At 40.1% G+C, this 17,118-nt stretch overlaps 1 protein-coding gene across 4 annotated transcripts in view; it reads right to left on the reverse strand.

The window, feature by feature from the left end:
- Nucleotides 1-9,264: 9,264 nt before the first annotated feature.
- Nucleotides 9,265-17,118, reverse strand: part of ppp2r2b (protein phosphatase 2 regulatory subunit Bbeta) — a 283,974-nt gene continuing 276,120 nt past the window's right edge. For all 4 annotated transcript variants that reach the window (XM_062970418.1, XM_003224096.4, XM_003224095.4 and 1 more), the window contains one exon: nucleotides 9,265-15,573. In XM_062970418.1, the coding sequence (XP_062826488.1) occupies nucleotides 15,294-15,573 (280 nt within the window). In that variant the 3' untranslated portion in view covers nucleotides 9,265-15,293. The remainder of the gene's footprint in view (nucleotides 15,574-17,118) is intronic.

Genomic DNA, 17,118 nt, shown 5'->3' on the forward strand with positions numbered 1-17,118 from the left:
GATGACGATAAGGGAATGATGCAAAAAATATAGGTATTTGCATGTATCATACCTCCTGCTATAATATAAGTTTAGGCTGCAGGAAGCCATTGGCTTTCTCCCAACGTGAGACAGAAGCAAATAATGACTAAAACGCTGGAATGACAGAGAGAGGTGTGAATGTTTACTGACCTTTGTTTTATATCAAAACAGACGAGTTTACAAACCCAAGGTTTATTCATTTTTCTTCCCAGAAGTGATGATGATACTCTTAGATGCTTTTGTCGTTTCACATGATCATTTGTGAATCAAAGCAAATAAGCTTTTAATGAGGGCATGTCACAGAGGGCAGGTGGGGGCCATTTGAAGTTGTCTGTAATTCATTCCCTTCCTTGGGCAACTCCTGACTGGCTGTCGAAAATGATTTGTGTTCTCTAGTGAAAACTGCAATGAATGCACCTCTAATTTTGAGGAATTCATTCCTTATATGTATTCAAGCCTGAGCCTGACCAATGTTCCTTATGGCTGGGCAAAGACATTGCCTCCTGTTTCACTGTGAATGAGGATGATAGGCAGTGCTGTAGTTGTTTCTCACTGCAATACATTGGGGTTCACAGACTATTACAGGAGCCATGCATGGACCCATTGAGGTTCCTGGACTGGGTACAATTTTTTCCCTTCTTTGATACTGCTTTGAGTCTCCTTTTAAGAGAGAAAAAAGCAAGAAGAAGAAGAAGAAGAAGAAGAAGAAGAAGAAGAAGAAGAAGAAGAAGAAGAAGAAGAAGAAGAAGAAGAAGAAGAACCTCACCTAGGAACTTTGAATCTTTCCTGTCACAGCTACTTTTAAGATTAACATTTATACTTTTCTGAAAAATTAACATCCAAGTAAAGTGGAAGAGAGGGGAAATAAAAGAGAATTTATTTGAGGCTATATTTATTAATTACATATGTCAGAGCAACAGTAAATTTAAACTACCGTTAGATCAGGTGAGATCTTAGATAGATGACTAAAGGAAGATATAATGACTATTAATAAAATAGGCAATTAAGCAGAGGACAATGTATAAGTAAGAGGGCTGATTGGAAAGTATAAGGGTATGATGGGGAGGGAAGATGGGTGAGACCAAACAAAAGACATACTGTATTGTATTGTATTGTAAAAAAAATAATAATAATAGAATAAAACTGTAAAAAATATTAACAATTATAAAACATAGGTTTTTCAAGTATTTCTTGTAATTATTTTGTTCCAGGCTAGTCAGTGTGAAGGATCAATTTCTTATTCAATAAAATTATACGCACAAATAATGTATTCTTCTGGGAAAGGGCCCAGAGTCATAAGGGAGTTCAATAGTTAACTAACTATTCATATAAAATATTCTCCTGTGGTTCTGACATGTCAGGCTTTAACAGTCACACTCATTTAGGTTAAGATTTCTATGTTTTTGCCCATCATTTAATTCATTTCAGTCTATTTGCTATTGTAGGTAAAATACCAGAAAATTCAGCAAAATCTGTGACCATATGAAAAAAAAACCCGGGAGGTATGAAAACAACAACATGTGCTTATAGCATGTGCATGCAAAGTCATGTGATTTGAAACGTTGCTGTACCTGGGTAATAAAGGAGTGCATGCACATTAGGAAGTTCAAAAAGTACTGAGCCTTGTATGTATATTGTACAGTATATGTAAACTGGGCTTATGCAAAAAAAAAAAGTGGTTACAGTAGAGTCTCACTTATCCAAGACTCGCTTATCCAAGTTTATGGATTATCCAAGGTCTTTTTGTAGTCAATGTTTTCAATATATCATGATATTTTGGTGCTAAATTCGTAAATACAGTAATTACAACATAACATTACTGTGTAGTGAACTACTTTTTCTGTCAAATTTGTTGTATAACATGATGTTTTGGTGCTTAATTTGTAAAATCATAACCTAATTTGATGTTTAATAGACTTTTCCTTAATCCCTCCTTATTATCCAAGATATTCGCTTATCCAAGGTTCTGCCGGCCCGTTTACCTTGGATAAGTGAGACCCTACTGAATATCTAACTATAGTGCCATTTTTTAAAAAAGAATACATTTCTTCTGAAACACAGCACAATAATTTTATAGACAGTCACTATGATGTCACTCTTTCTGCGGTTCACACACCCTACACCCTCCGAATGACACTGATGATTAGAAGCCTCCTATAGAAAGAAAGAGTCCCTCTGTCCAGCAAAGGTTAAAAAAGCATGGTTGACTGGCTAGTAAGTGATAGGAGAAGAAATCTCTTCCCTCAGGGTCTCTCCTCCTTGCCATGGAGCCCTATCTGAGAAATGAGCTGATGAGCTTAATTGCTGTTCAAAGTCTTTATGTCAGCGCAATGTGTTCATTTCACCTCTGTTATGAGACATTTCTCAGCAATTACCTGCCTCTGCCTCAGGGATCCGATCTCAAATGACCTGAAAAGCAGGCCAGCTTTGGGGCTTTCTCACAATGCCTTGGGTGCAAATGGCTTCCCTCCAGCTTTCAACAAATATGGGTGAACTCCTGGCCTTGCATTCAACTTCGTCATTCTTGTGAAATAGTAAACAGATACTTAAAGGAAATGCAGTACAATTCGTCTATCCATGGGACCTGTATCTGTGGTTTAATTTTTTCACAGGCGCAACTGGCGCACAAGTTCTAATTGTGCAAATGCTCCCCTGGCCACCACTGAAACCTGGGGTTCCAGGCTCAACAATGAGTCCAGGAGAACTCCCAAGCTGTGAACCTGTGACTTCAGAGGAAGTGTAACCCTGTCCAGCATAAGCTGTAACCCTATACCCTGTTTATTATTTATTTATTTATTTACGACACTTCTACCCCACTTTACTCAATCCCAAAGGGGACTCAATGCGGCTTTACACATAGGCAACTATTTGATGCTTTTAAAAACTATGTACAATAAAATAAACATTTAAAATTGAATTATAAAATACAATTGAAACAATATTTTCACAATTACGACTGAACCAGGAGTACCGCTGTCTTGTTGGGATTCAATTTCAATTTGTTCACCCTCACCCAGAGCATCACAGCTGCTAAGCACCAGTTCAGGACCTAAACAGCCTTCTTGGTAATAGGTGGAAAGGAGTGATAGAGTTGAACATCATCTGCATACAGATGACATCAAACTTCAGAACTCTGGATGATCTCTCCCAACGGCTTCATGTAGATATTAAACAACATGGGGGACAATACTGAGCCCTATGGGTCACCACAAGACAATGGCTGTAAGGCCAAGCATGTGTCTCCCAACACCTTCTGGCCACTGCAGAACAGTACCTCCAAGCCCCATTCCTGCGAGGTGTCCCAGAAGGATACCGTAGTCTACGGTATCGAAGGCTGCTGAGAGGTCCAAGAGAACCAACAGGGACATTCTCCCCCTGTCCAGTTTCCAGCATAGATAATCTACTAAGGCGACCATGGCTGTTTCAGTTCCATGTCCTGGCCTAAAGCCAGACTGATCTAGATAATCAGTTTCCTCCAAGAATACCTAGAGTTGGAAGGCCACCACACATTCCATGACTTTGCCCAAAAAGGGGAGATTAGAAACTGGCCAAAAGTTGTTCAATTGAGTGGGGTCCAGTGATGTTTTTTTTCAACAGCAGTTTTATTATATCTTCTTTTAAGCTGGCTGGAATCTTGCCTTCCTGTAAGAAGACATTAACCACCACCTTCACCTTTTATGAATCACTCTGTGTGTTGGGTGCTTCAGGCACTATACAAATCAAATCATCAAATAGCAATAAAAGTCAAATATTGTAAAATTCATGGAAACAGAAATCAATCTATGAGCTTTAAAATATGTATATGCAGCTCTCACATCATCATTGAGTATTCTGGTTTTGCCTTATCTCCTCACTTTGCCATGCCTCACTCTCAACACTAAAGCATTTCCAATTTTAGATACATACATTATATAATCTAACAGCTATAGGGCTTGATTTGGGGAGAACAAATGTCTATCCATGCAGGTTCCCTGTATGAAAGAGAAGCTTTCTGCCACTATGCCTTTATTTACTCTGGTAGATAAAAGAGGCAGGAGTAGATCAGGAGTTGATCAGGAGTAGTTTAAGTTCTTCTTGATCCAAATTCCCTTTGTTTCCCAAAAAATATCCCTGGGACAGGTGGGAAACTACACCAAGATGGAGTTTCCCTCCCATTGGAGACATTGAGAAAGCTTTATTTCTGCCAAGAGGGAGAGGAAGGAAATGAAATTGCCACTCTTCTTTTTCTTTTGTGCCATCATAGCTACTTGTTGCTCAGCAAAATCAAACATAAGGGTGGGAAAGAGTGTTAGAGATGTGTGAAAAATTATTGAGGACTGCCAGGCTATCCACCTTATTTGGTGTTGTTTTTCCCAAACGGAGATAACTCTCCAGCTGCAGGGCTGAGCAGTGATCAAGAGAAGGCAGCCAGCTCCACTGAATCCCAATTCACAAGCCCCAGGGAATCAGCAGGTGGGGCAATCCAACAGCATTTCAGCCATGGGTAGGAAGTGACAGGAAGTAAAGGCAGGCAACCTGTGGGAGGAAGAGGTGATGAGCAAACCCCCAGGGAAGCAGTCAGTCCTGGAGGAAGGCCAAGTCTGAGATAGAAGCCCCCACCCCACGGTATAGTTAAGACCCAGGAGAAATGCTAAACCAGCTCCCTCTGTAGCCACCAACTGCAGGGTTGTAAGGTCTCCATAGAACGGAAAGCTTGTTGGCCTTTCTGAGTGCTGGAGAAGCTTATGTTTATTGCAAAGCACTGGAGCAAATAATCTGCTTTGCTTGATCTTTTGGCTTGACACCTCCTTGAGGACTGATGGCGTCAAAGTCTTATGATGAGTCGCTCCCTATGGAGGAGGAGGTAGGTGGAGTTACAGGATGTAATGACAATTCAAATAGAAATGTTATGTGTTGTCCCAATAATCCTTTTGTTAAAATTGCATCAAGGCAGGCACTTGAAAGCTTCCACAGTGAGTGCTGTGTTGACACTGATATTCTTGAGCTCATTATACTTTACAGTCAGTTTAATTTCACTTTCTCTTTTAAACATGACAGTTGGAGGATGGTCTGATATTACGATCTGCACCAGCTGGATGCAACCTGATTATATTTTTATTCTATGGGGAGAAGCACATTTGCTGGTGTTGGTAGGAATACCAGTACAATTGCTCTATAAAACATGAAACAAGTTATATGTAATTTATGCTTTACTTTTGGACATATCTTTCACCCTGGGGTAATTTGTTTGCTTCTGTAATATCAGCATGCAGGGGACTTTTGCCATTTAAATCCTCTTGTTTCCTGTATGGCTGTGGGAGGTTGATAGACAGCTGCAGTCATATCTTCTGGGCCAAACAAGCTTCCCAAGGAAAACCTTTGCTTCTGATTAGTGTTCAGTCATTAACTCATTCTTCCACAAAGTTCTATTCTGGTGCTTCTTTGTCCTGTGGATGTTAAGTCTGAGCTTATGAGGGATGAGCCATTATAGGTTCTAGCACAGTGGTTCCCAAACTTTAGTCCTCCAGATGTTTTGGATCTCAGCTTCCACAATTCCTAACAGCTGGTAAGCTGGCTGGGATTTCTGGGAGTTGAAGTCCAAAATACCTGGAGGACCAATGATTGTGAACCACTGCCTAACACAGTAGTTCTCAACCTGGGGTCACCAGATGTTTTTGGCCTATAACTCCCAGAAATCCCAACCAGTTTACCAGCTGTTAGGATTTCTGGGAGTTGAAGGCCAAAAACATCTGGGGACCCCAGATTGAGAACCACTGGCCTAACAGATGCTCTCAAGTTAGTAAGGCAGAAGGTTGTAGCCCTGTGACAGATTGAGTCCTGCTATCCAAGGACCAAGCTACATAGTGTTCCCCAGTCTGGCCTCTCCAATTTCCACTTGCTGGGCAGCAACCAATGTGAATGAAGGGATTTGTCCTCCTGCCAATGAAGGATCATCTGTTCCTACCTTCTCCTGTGGGCAATATCTTTGGAACAGTCAGGAGAGACCTGTCACAATTCTTTCTCAAACTAGAAATTGCTTATGTGAAGCAGGGCAGGGATGTCCCTCTATTTCTATTTCAGGTGAAAAGGAATCTCTAAGAGTCTCTTTCTCTCTGTATTGAATCCCTTCCAGGAAGAGAATTCACCACTAGCATGGCTTTCATGCAACCCAGCAATTGGGAGCTATTCATGGGTGCTTGTGGAATGAGCAACCCCACAAGCAACATGGACTTTCTCCACAGTAACGCAGCCACTAGCCATTTCCTGGGAGTCTGTCGTTCTAAACATTGGCTCTCCAGATGTTTTGGACTTTAGTAATGAGAATTCCTGACTGTTGACCAAGTTGATTTAAGGCTTCTGGAAGAACAAACATGGGAAGCCACTGATGGAGATGGTAAAGAATTACTGTTCAACACACATTTTGGTGCCTCAAATGTTAGCTCTGTTTCTGAGTAATCACCTGCTAATTTTAAAAAATGGCATTAGTTTTTCCTATTGACTGTAGTTTTTGAGATGCAGAACACCTGTCCACCCACAGAAAATCATGATAACAATTTCATGTGTTTGGATCAGTGCCCCAAATAACCCCAGGAACAGGCCTAAAAAACAAGACACCAAGAAGTGTTTTATTGGGCTGTGTAATAAGTGGTTCTTATCCCTTAATGGCCCTCAGAATGTTTATAATTACACTGTATGGGTTTTTTTTGTCTGAACAACACTTACTAAATTATGGTAATTTCAAGAGAATAAGTGCTCTTATTCCTCCCCCGTTTCCAATAGCAAAGTTTATTACTTCACTCGGTGCAATATGTGGTAAACCAGCTCTTTTGCACTCCCCTTCTACTTCTGTTAAGTAGGAATGATGCTATGATTGCAATGACTATGCAAGCTGGTCATCACAATGTTGTGAGGCCGTAGTATTCCACAGCAGTTGAGATCATTTGTCTCACTAATGTAGTGTTAAGTTTCTTTAACGGGAGTAGCAGAATTTTCTCAAAAAGGCAGGAACAATTATGTGTGTGTTTGTGTGGGGGGGGGGGAGGGGGGGCGTGCTGCAATTCTATCTGCCTAGGGGTGCACCCAAGCCCAATCTAGTCTTTTTGAGCATGGGAAGAAGCAGCTTCCACTCCCAACAGGAGTCTGATACTCCCTCCTTGGTCAAGAGCACCTAGATTGAACACAATTATTGGCCAGGTAGACAGAGCTATAGCTAACAAACTTTAGGGTGAGGACCTAATGGAAAAAAATAGAATGATACAGTTTGAAGAAACAACGGTCATTCAGTCTAACCCCTGCCATGCAGAAATACAAAATCAAAGCACTCCCAATAGATGGCCATCCAGCCTTGGCTTAAAAACCTTCAGCGACTACATCACACTGCAACAGTATATTCTACAGTTCAACAGCTCTTGTAATGGTTACCTCATTACCCAAGATCTGAAAAAGTATATACACCGAGATAATCACTTCTCCCATTATGTCTGATTATGCCCGCCAATATTTTTGGCTATTTCTATTATTTGTTAGATTGTTGTTGAACACATTCAAGCTCTTTCTGTCTTATGGCAATCTTAAAACAGGATTTTCTGGAGCTTCCAAGTGTGTGACTTGCCCAAACCACCCAGTGGATTACCATGGCCAAACAGAGAATTGAACCTGGGTCTCTATAGTAAGCCAGTATTGAAACCACTACATCATGATGGGTAAAGTTTATCAAGTTTACCTTTGCAAGTATATCTTTGCATGTCTCAGCTCACAAAGAGCAACTGGAATGAATGAAAGCTTTCAAATTCAGAGAGATGTGGATTGCAAAACTGTGAGATATGCGTGTTTGAAAAGTCAGTAGAATGACATAATACAAAAAAGAAATTTTTGAGCAATGTATTTCCCAGAGGTTCTTCAATATCTAGAAAAAATAATGATGCACACCTCCCTGTGACCTCCATTAATGTTAGGCAAATGTAGCAGCATCCTCACTGCTTTCTTCAGCTTTGGATTTGATGAATTGAGATATAATTCCAATGAATAGGTGAGTGAGAGTATCTGAATACATCCATTTGCAGTGTAATACATATCACATAGCATTCAATCAGAAAGACTGTTGGTTCTGATCCACATTAGCCGTGACTCTGTCTCAATGAAAGCATTGGGACATGTTAGTTATTACAAATTAGCCATTCATGTTCTTCCTTGAGAGGCATCACCTGGAAAAGGGGATAACTGGGTGTGAATGAACATGGTTTATGTTCAGGTTGTGTTCAAACCCTGGCCTTTTTCAGGTTTTCAAAGGTTCATGCCATCTAATTGTGCTGGAAGACACCTGCATGACACATAACATTTGTATGTGCTGAGCTACAGTGGACCAATAAATGTATATATGGCAATCAGCTGAATATTCCCTTTTGAAGTCTTGTAAAGACACCAGATTTCATCCAATCTTGGAACCTAAACAGGGTCTGCTCTGGTTACTACTTGAATGGGAGACAATAAACAAATATCGAGTGCTGTAGGTTATATTTCAGGTGAAGGAATTGACAAAACCACCTCATGTATTCCTTGCTTAAGAAAACCCTATGAAATTCATGTGGCCACCTTGAGTCAGCAGGCAACATGAAGGTACACACACAGACAGAAAAAAGGGAATAGTTTAGCTAAATCAGAAATGAGAAACAAGTATGTTCTATCAATCCCTCATTTGCTAGTTAAAGCTCTAACAACAGCCAGGATCATAGAATCATAGAACCACAGAGTTGGAAGAGACCTCACGGGCTATCCAGGAGGGAGAAACGACAGAATATTTTCCTTCCTGTTTCCCCATTCAAAAGGATACTGATGTGTTAAAGATGTGTGTGTGTAGAGAGAGAGGGGGGGGAGAGAGAATTTAACCTTATAACCCAACTTCCAAACCCTTCTATATGAGGATCAAGTAGCCCAGGTTAAGGTTGCTACAAAGAACTTATTATGACAGGCCAAAATAACTTAATAGTTATAAAATAAGATTTTAAGTGCAACTTGTTATCTGTTTTTCTCATCTCAGCATCAATTTTTAATCCTTTGTAAAATATTAGAATGAAAACAAAGCTATAAAATGTTTACAGGCTTTTGTGGTCATGGCTTGTGACATAAGAATGATTAAATTTTGTTTCATATTTAGAAATCTGCCAATTTCCTCTTATGAGTAGTGAAAAATTCTCTGAGACATGACTTTTCTTTATAGTATAAATATTAAGGCCAGCATTTTTTTTTTCAAAAAGAACTCCAAGGTGGGAGAAGGTTTGATTTATTAGAGTACATTTTCCCTGATACATTGAAATCAAAGTTCCGCCTTTTAGATGATTACAAACACCATAAAATAAACCCCACATTTCACTTGTCTCATAACCAGATGTGCTGCCTGGCAACCCACCTAAATGGAACTGCCACTCTTGCAGTGTTAGGCAAGCATTTTGACGTCTACCGTGGGATTACAAAGGGGCTGAGGAGGCTGCCCTGCTAAACTCAAATGGAAGATTTTGGCAGCTCAGCTTCTCTGAGAGGTTTAGACTGCAGGTTAAAAGTAATAGCCCTTGTCACTTCACATAGTCTTGTTATTGGAGATATATAGTGCTCAGGCTGGGCTTTGGGGTTAGTATCCAGGGTGTGATAATGTTGCTTCTCGCATCAGTGAACACCATATTGATTGTGAGCTGACATGGCTTGGGCACACTTTATGGTACTCTACTAGGCTGCCTTCAATAATGAATCATGCCACGTCTTAACCGTGCACACATTATCTAAGACAGCAGAAAGAGTAATAGGTGTCTACCTCTCCTTAATACACCTCTTGAAAATCTCTCTGGCTCTTCTGAAGTAAGGCAAGTGTTGAAGAAATTAGGCAGACTCCTCTTTGCAATGCTTTTGTCAAATGTTGGATTATTGAAGGAGCATGGCCAAAGAGCTTCAGAGAACCTTCCCCTCCCATGGCAATGAATCAAAATTTCTGGTGCCAAGACAATGAAGCTTAGTGCTTTCCTAAGTAAAGACATGGGTGAAATCACCAGAGATAGAGTGAAAAATCTAGTGCCTCCCAAGCCTTTCTAGCCAACCTCTTTGAACAGATAATCCATGAACAGAACTGTGATAATGTATAAAATGTATAAAAACCCTGAACAATCTTCAGAGGCACCTCCACCAAAGTCACAGCTGAATCTTTTCCATTAAAGAAGATAATCCATAATTGTGTCAGTTGTGAACTAAAGCTGAGTGGTCTGCTTTATATAACTTTCTACCCTTGTCATAAATCTGGCTGAAACAATCTTAATAGTATTTGCAATAGCAAAGTGGTAACACTTCTGGCAGCGTGAAATAGCCTGTCAGCCAACAGTCAGGTAAGAAGTTTCCTGCCCAGAAATTAGGATTACAGCTTTAGGAATAACAGACATGGTGTCTAGGGTCACTTGTTATATGGGATTCACTATATCAATTGATTTGCTTGTTGATTATGTCTTTTCTTATACAATTCTTTTAGTAGCCCTCAGTGACACAGTGGGTTAAACCCTTGTGCAGCAGAACTGCTGACCAACAGGTTGGAGATTCAAATCTGGGGAGAGTGGGTGAGCTCCCTCTGTCAGCTCTAGCTCACCATGTGGGGACATGAGAGAAACCTCCCACGATGATTTTTTTTTTTCGTGTCAGGAGCAACCAGAGTTGCTTCTGGAGTGAGAGAATTGGCTGTCTGCAAGGACGTTGCCCAGGGGACGCCCAGATGTTTTGATGTTTTACCATCCTTGTGGGAGGCTTCTCTCATGTCCCCGCATGGAGCTGGAGCTGATAGAGGGAGCTCATCCACGCTCTCCCCGGGTGGGATTCGAACCTGGAAGCTTTCAGGTCAGCAACCCAACCTTCAAGTCACTTAGTCCACTTCGCCATCTGGGGGCTCCCCACGATGATGGTAAAATATCAATCAGGGCATCCTCTGGGCAACGTCCTTGCAGACGGCCAAGTCTCTCACACCAGAAATATCTGGCAGTTTCTCAGGTCGCTCCTGACACACACAAAAACCCCAATTCTCTTAGCCTGATCCCCAAGCCTGACCTGGATTTTTCTTTTTTGGCCACACAGTACTACTCGGACCAGTTTATGGTTTCTTCCCTTCTTTCCATTTCCCTGAATTTTTACTTATTAGAGAACCATCTTCAAAGGCTCATCTTGACCATTTCTGCTGCCTCCAGTAAAAGTGGATAACTCCACATGTAATTAAAGGGAGAACAGGGGTTAACTATGCAATGGCAATGGAGTTGATCAAAAACATTCCCATACTTTGTGAAGTATAGTGTTGGCCCTGAGAGGAACTAGTCTTTCACACATGTAGGAACAGCCACTTGGCATATAAGCTACCACAAATGAAATGGACATGCTGATCTGAAATTAACAAGTATTTTCTTCATACATGTAAATGTTAGGATCTACACCTGGCTGGCACAAGAAAAGTAGTTCTTTTTTTTTTTTTTGCACAGTGCCCGAGGACTGCCATGAAATAACAAGAAGAAAAGTATGTGAAGGAGTATCTCATTCCTTAACATCATGGTGACCACATCCAACTGTAATTTATTCCCAGCCCATAGTCATATATCTTTTGAGTCTTCATTGGCCCTGAGTTCTTATGTGTGGGGTACTCTCAAGGGACCTCAAGGGTGATGGGAGGCAATCTGGATCCTAGAGGTATGTGACAGAACAGTGTTAATGACCGCACAGGAGCAAGGACCAGTAAGGACTTCTGTGCATGATGTGAAACATAGGACTGGTAAGCTCTTTCCACACAGTGGGACTTATATTCAATATTCTTAGCTAAATCCAATGTTAGTACTGCTTAGGACAAACCCACTCAGTGCTTGACCTTACTTAAATCCCATTGACTTCAATGGGTCTGCTTTGAGTGGAACTAACATTGGGTTCAGCTCTTCTGACAACAGCATGTTGCATCATTTGGCTATTTATTTTTCACATTCTTACACAACTTCCAAATGTGGTTTATGATGCAGCGGGAGAAATACATGTTAAGAGGCAAACTCATCTTGTACATCATTGCATATATCCAAACAGAGCCTTTTACTAAATCTTGACAATACGCAATTCTTACAGTCTCTACCCTTCCATTACAGAGGCAAGATACACCTCCAAATACAAAGATGAAGTGACAAAGTCACAAGAAATGGCTACCATTTTTCAACATCCTGCTTGTGAATCTTCCCAGACACCTTGGCGTGGCACTGGACTAAATTAGCTTTTGATAGCAGGCCAAGAAACCTCTCTAATCTCTCCCTCTTCAGATCACTACCTTTACCCCTCAGTTCATACGGAAAAATGTGAGGAAGAAAAGTGAAACAAGAGGCTCTTAATCTAGATGTTGTTCTTGGTCTGAACAAAGCCCTTTGAATTGGCCAGAGGCTGAGCTTAGTGCCAATCGTTTCAGGTTGGGTTCCTCAGCATTTGGATTCACAAACTCCCCACCAGACTACCTAAGAGACAAATTTTACTTCTGATACCAGAGTGTAGGCTTTTGTTTAAGAAAAATGACTCATTTACACTTCCTATTTTTTATATTTCATTTTTTAAAAAACGAGGTTACTCCTGAAAGCCGTTACTTGTAATAAATTTATAAGCCAGCATACCTTATTTTTCCTGCAATCATTCCTTTAAACAAGGCAAAATGTCTAATTTGCCCCTGACCTGAGCAGTCTTGTGATGAGCAGGCAGGGTGTTAGATAGTCTAATAAAATCAAAAAGCTGGGTTCCAAACAGTTGAATTTCCTTGTGTTTCCATCCTATGAAATCAATGTCCCCTTCCCAGGCTCTGTGCAGCCTCACAGCAGTCGGATGTCTCTTGAGAAAGAAGAAGTCACCGTTTGGTTTATCAGGTGTCATTCCTGGTAGGCCAGGGAACATGAGGCAAGGCTTCCAAGAACTCCTGTATTGGAAAGTGTGTTTGGAAATTCTTCTATGCTTCATGGCAACAATCACAAAGACTGGAGCAACTACCGCCCCACGTTTTCACAATCAGAGAAAATGCACAGCACACTTATCTTCAAAGATACATCTTGTCAAAGAAACCATTGAGTTTATTTCTTGTAGGAGCTGTTCTCTGGTTGTATTTTCTTTCCTTTTGTGTTTGAAGACCCCTTCCCTCCCTCCCCCCAAACGCTGACCAAATAAAGATGGGACCTGGATTATCCTTGTAGTAGAACAGGAGAGTTTACCATGCAAAGACGAAGAGCTATTGGTAGCTAGTCTTCAAACTGCAGAACCATGGTCAACCTCTCTTAGAAAGCAGCCAGGCAATAATAGCATTGTTACATGTTGGTTTGGTTTAGTTCTTTTTTAAATGCCATAAAATAGCAACTTAAGAGTTCTTCCTCCCCACAAAAGGAAAGTGTGGAGGGAATAAGGAGACCTCTATTGGAACAAATAAATAAATAAATAAATCATATTTTTAAAACACATTACTAAAAAAAGAAAGAGAAAAAGGAGAACCCCACAAATACACATTGATGACATGCAAAAGATTAAAAGAGAACGACTTTGAGTTCTCCCATCCAACACAAAAGCAACATCAAAGATAAAATAACGGGAATTGCAGAAGAAAGCTCAGATTCATTTTGGTTTGTAAGTTATCGCATTTTGGAAGCATTGTTACTATGGCATTTTGTATACCAGCAAAAGGCACCACAGGATGAACACAACCCAGTTCATACCAGGCTGTTTGTGGGGTGTGATGAAAGAAAGTAACTGCCTTCGATAGCATACATGGTTGTTCACAAACGATGAATCTAAATATTGCCATTGCAAACCTGTCCTTTCTACAACCCCCTCCACCCCCGTCTATCTTTTTTCCTGTGTGAGGGCCTTTCCAGACAATAAAAAAGGACCTTCTCCCTCTTCAGACGAAACAAACCCCAACTTGGATCCAACATTAGTAAGAAAGGGAACCAGCCAAGAGGACTGCCAGGGGAAATTTGGGGAATGGAAAAATAGCCAAGTTTTTGTGTGTGGATCACACACCTGAAAAAGAATTTCCCCTCTTTAAAGAAAATTGTGCTCTATAATTGGAGCCAAATAGGGACAGAATGGAGCAAAAGTTAAAGAGCACATTACACAAAGTGCAATCCCTGCTATTCATATAGAATGCAGCGGGAAGGGCTGGCTACCTGTTTTGACAGTGGTTACCAGTTGGAAAAGAAACATTTTGGGCTTGATTACTATAGAGGAAGAGTATTCACCTTGCTTACCAATTTTGATGGAAGAAAAGTGTTTTAGCCTGTCCATTGGCATCAATTCAGCTTAGAAGTGGTTAGATTGTACTCTCAGGGGGGAGGGAGGGGTCAGAGCTGTGAAAAGTTCATTTTTGAATTATGACTGTCAATTGATTTTGGGAGCTGTAGTCCCAAAAGACAAATTTTCCCCTCTCTGGGAAAAAAATACATTATTGGTGTCATGGTGGAAGCATGTGTCGTAAATCAATACTGATGTACATAGATGCCAGTTAATACATGTCCATGACATTTGTAAAGCTACAGTACACATGGCACTTCATAGTCCTCTAGCTGGAGCGGAATGGGAGCAGGAATGGGAACTGCATTTTCCTAGATGAAAACCTAATGGTTTTGCAATAAATACAGTAGAATGGGGGGAGAGATCTTTCTACTCTCACAGTAATTTAGCTGTACCCTAACACTTGCTGTATGATAAGTTATGCACAATAAATGATCATCTGGAAAGGCCCTGAGTTAATAAAAATGATTTTTTTTACAAGAAATGGACTTACAAAGGAAAGTGAATTCCTCTTTGGGGACAGATGTAAAACTGGAAAATTCCAAAATCAAAATTAGGATGGTTTAATGCAATACTTCCTTGTTTCATGGCCTTTATCGGGTTTCCTTTTTTTTTGTAAATATATTATTATAAACTTAACTTTATTATTAAATTGCAAGGGTCTAAATCACTGTCCTTAAAGAAACTAAATCTACTAGCAAGTACTGGAGAAAATTGAAAGCATAAGTAATTCAAGCTTACTTTTGAATTAATGGTGTACTCAGAACTCAAATAGTCCAAACAGGCTTTGCTGACCCAATTTCTTAAGATTTGGGGGAAAGCAATAGACATGGGAATCTGAGTGCTTACATCTACATAATTAATGCCTGCAGAGGAATAATGAAACAAATGAGGAGGGGGAAAAGAAGAAAACATAAGAAACATTTAAAAACTTGTGTTTGCTAGTATTCAGTACATAAGATTCCTAAGGAATATCATTTTTCCTCCTAGTTAACCTTGTCTTGAAATATATACAGGTTATTCGTTGCTGCCACTGCTATGATATTTTCTGAAGGATGCCAGGCTGTATGCAGGATCTTTTTGCTAAAGTCCAGACTGTCCACGCTAATTTCATCTTTTCTCCGCTTGCCTCCAACACAAACTTTGCGGGGCTTCAGGATGGCACGGGGTTTACTGTTCTCCCTTGAGGCCTCCAGGGTCACATCACGCTTGGTGTTGCGGTCAAACATTCTGAAGAAATTGTTGTAGGATCCTGTCATGATGACACTGAAAAGCAGCAACAAGGTTGAGTCAAAATCATCCAGGTGAAATTTATAGCCATTTCTCTTTCCTCTTCTGTAACATCTACTGTTATAATATATTGTATATACATATAATATTGATAATAATATTATAATGTAATACAATATGATACAAATAATAATACAATATAATAATGTTATATATTATATATTACATGCAATATTACTAATAATATTACAGTATAGTGGTATAGTTCAATATACTAATATATAATGCTAATATTGTGCTATGCTAATAATATAATAAATTGTATGTACATATAATTTGTAAGCTGCTCTGAGTCCCCTTCAAGGTGAAAAGGGCAGGATATAAATGTAGGAAATAAATAAATCAATACTGCTGCCCACAATTTCACAACTGCCTAGAGAAACAGAGAATGGAGGGGGCCTCCTGGCCGTATGTGGAAAGAATCAGTCTGCACAGCTAAGACTCACCTCTTATCACCAAACACATTCCTTTCAAAAGCAGGTCAAAACCTTCTTTTGCCAACAGACATTTGGGGAAGGATAAGAGGCAGAGGCTTTGGGGATGTTGGAGGGATTGGGGAGGTATGAGTTTTAAAGGCCATTTAAATGTATTTATTGCAATTTAAGGAGCCCCGATGGCGAAGTGCGTTAAAGCACTGAGCTGCTGAACTTGCAGACCGAAAGGTCCCAGGTTCAAACCCCGGGAGCGACGTGAGCGGCCGCTGTTAGCTCCAGCTCCTGCCAACCTAGCAGTTCGAAAACATGCAAATGTGAGTAGATCAATAGGTACTGCTCCAGCGGGAAGGTAATGGTGCTCCATGCAGTCATGCCGGCCACATGACTTTGGAAGTGTCTATGGACAACGCCAGCTCTTCGGTTTAGAAATGGAGATAAGCACCAACCCCCAGAGTCAGACATGACTGGACTTAACGTAAGGGAAAACCTTTACCTTTACCTTATTGCAATTTAAATATGTTTTTACCACACTGTTACTATTTAATTGTTTTTTAACTTTTGTATTGCACTTTTAAAACTTGCCTAGTGTGGAACTGTTAGCCACCTTGAGTCCCCATGGGGAGAAAGGTGGCATATAAATAAAGTGAATAATAATACCGTTTCCCTGAAAATAAGACATCCCCAGAAAATAAGACCTAGTAGAGATTTTGCTGAATTGCTAAATATAAGGTCTCCCCCGAAAGTAAGACCTAGTAAAGTTTTTGTTTGGAAGCATGCAGGATCGGTAAATGTACATACCATAGATTGTTGTACATGGAAATAAAGGTAGTAACAAGAAATAGTAATAATATAATAATAACTTTATTCTTGTATCCCACCTCCATCTCCCAGAAGGGACTCAGGGCAGCTTACACAGGGGCAAGCCCAACAACAACATAAATGTACATATAAACAGAAATTTAAAACAGTAGTTTAAAAACAGTATAGCAATAAAATATAATATAGAAATTCTTGAAAGGATTCAGTTTGGTTATGCTGGTCTGTGATGACAACTACTGTGCAGTAGATAATACATTTTCATTTTTAA

The sequence above is a fragment of the Anolis carolinensis genome, chromosome 2 (assembly GCF_035594765.1).
Source record: "Anolis carolinensis isolate JA03-04 chromosome 2, rAnoCar3.1.pri, whole genome shotgun sequence".
Taxonomy (NCBI): Eukaryota; Metazoa; Chordata; class Lepidosauria; order Squamata; family Dactyloidae; genus Anolis; species Anolis carolinensis.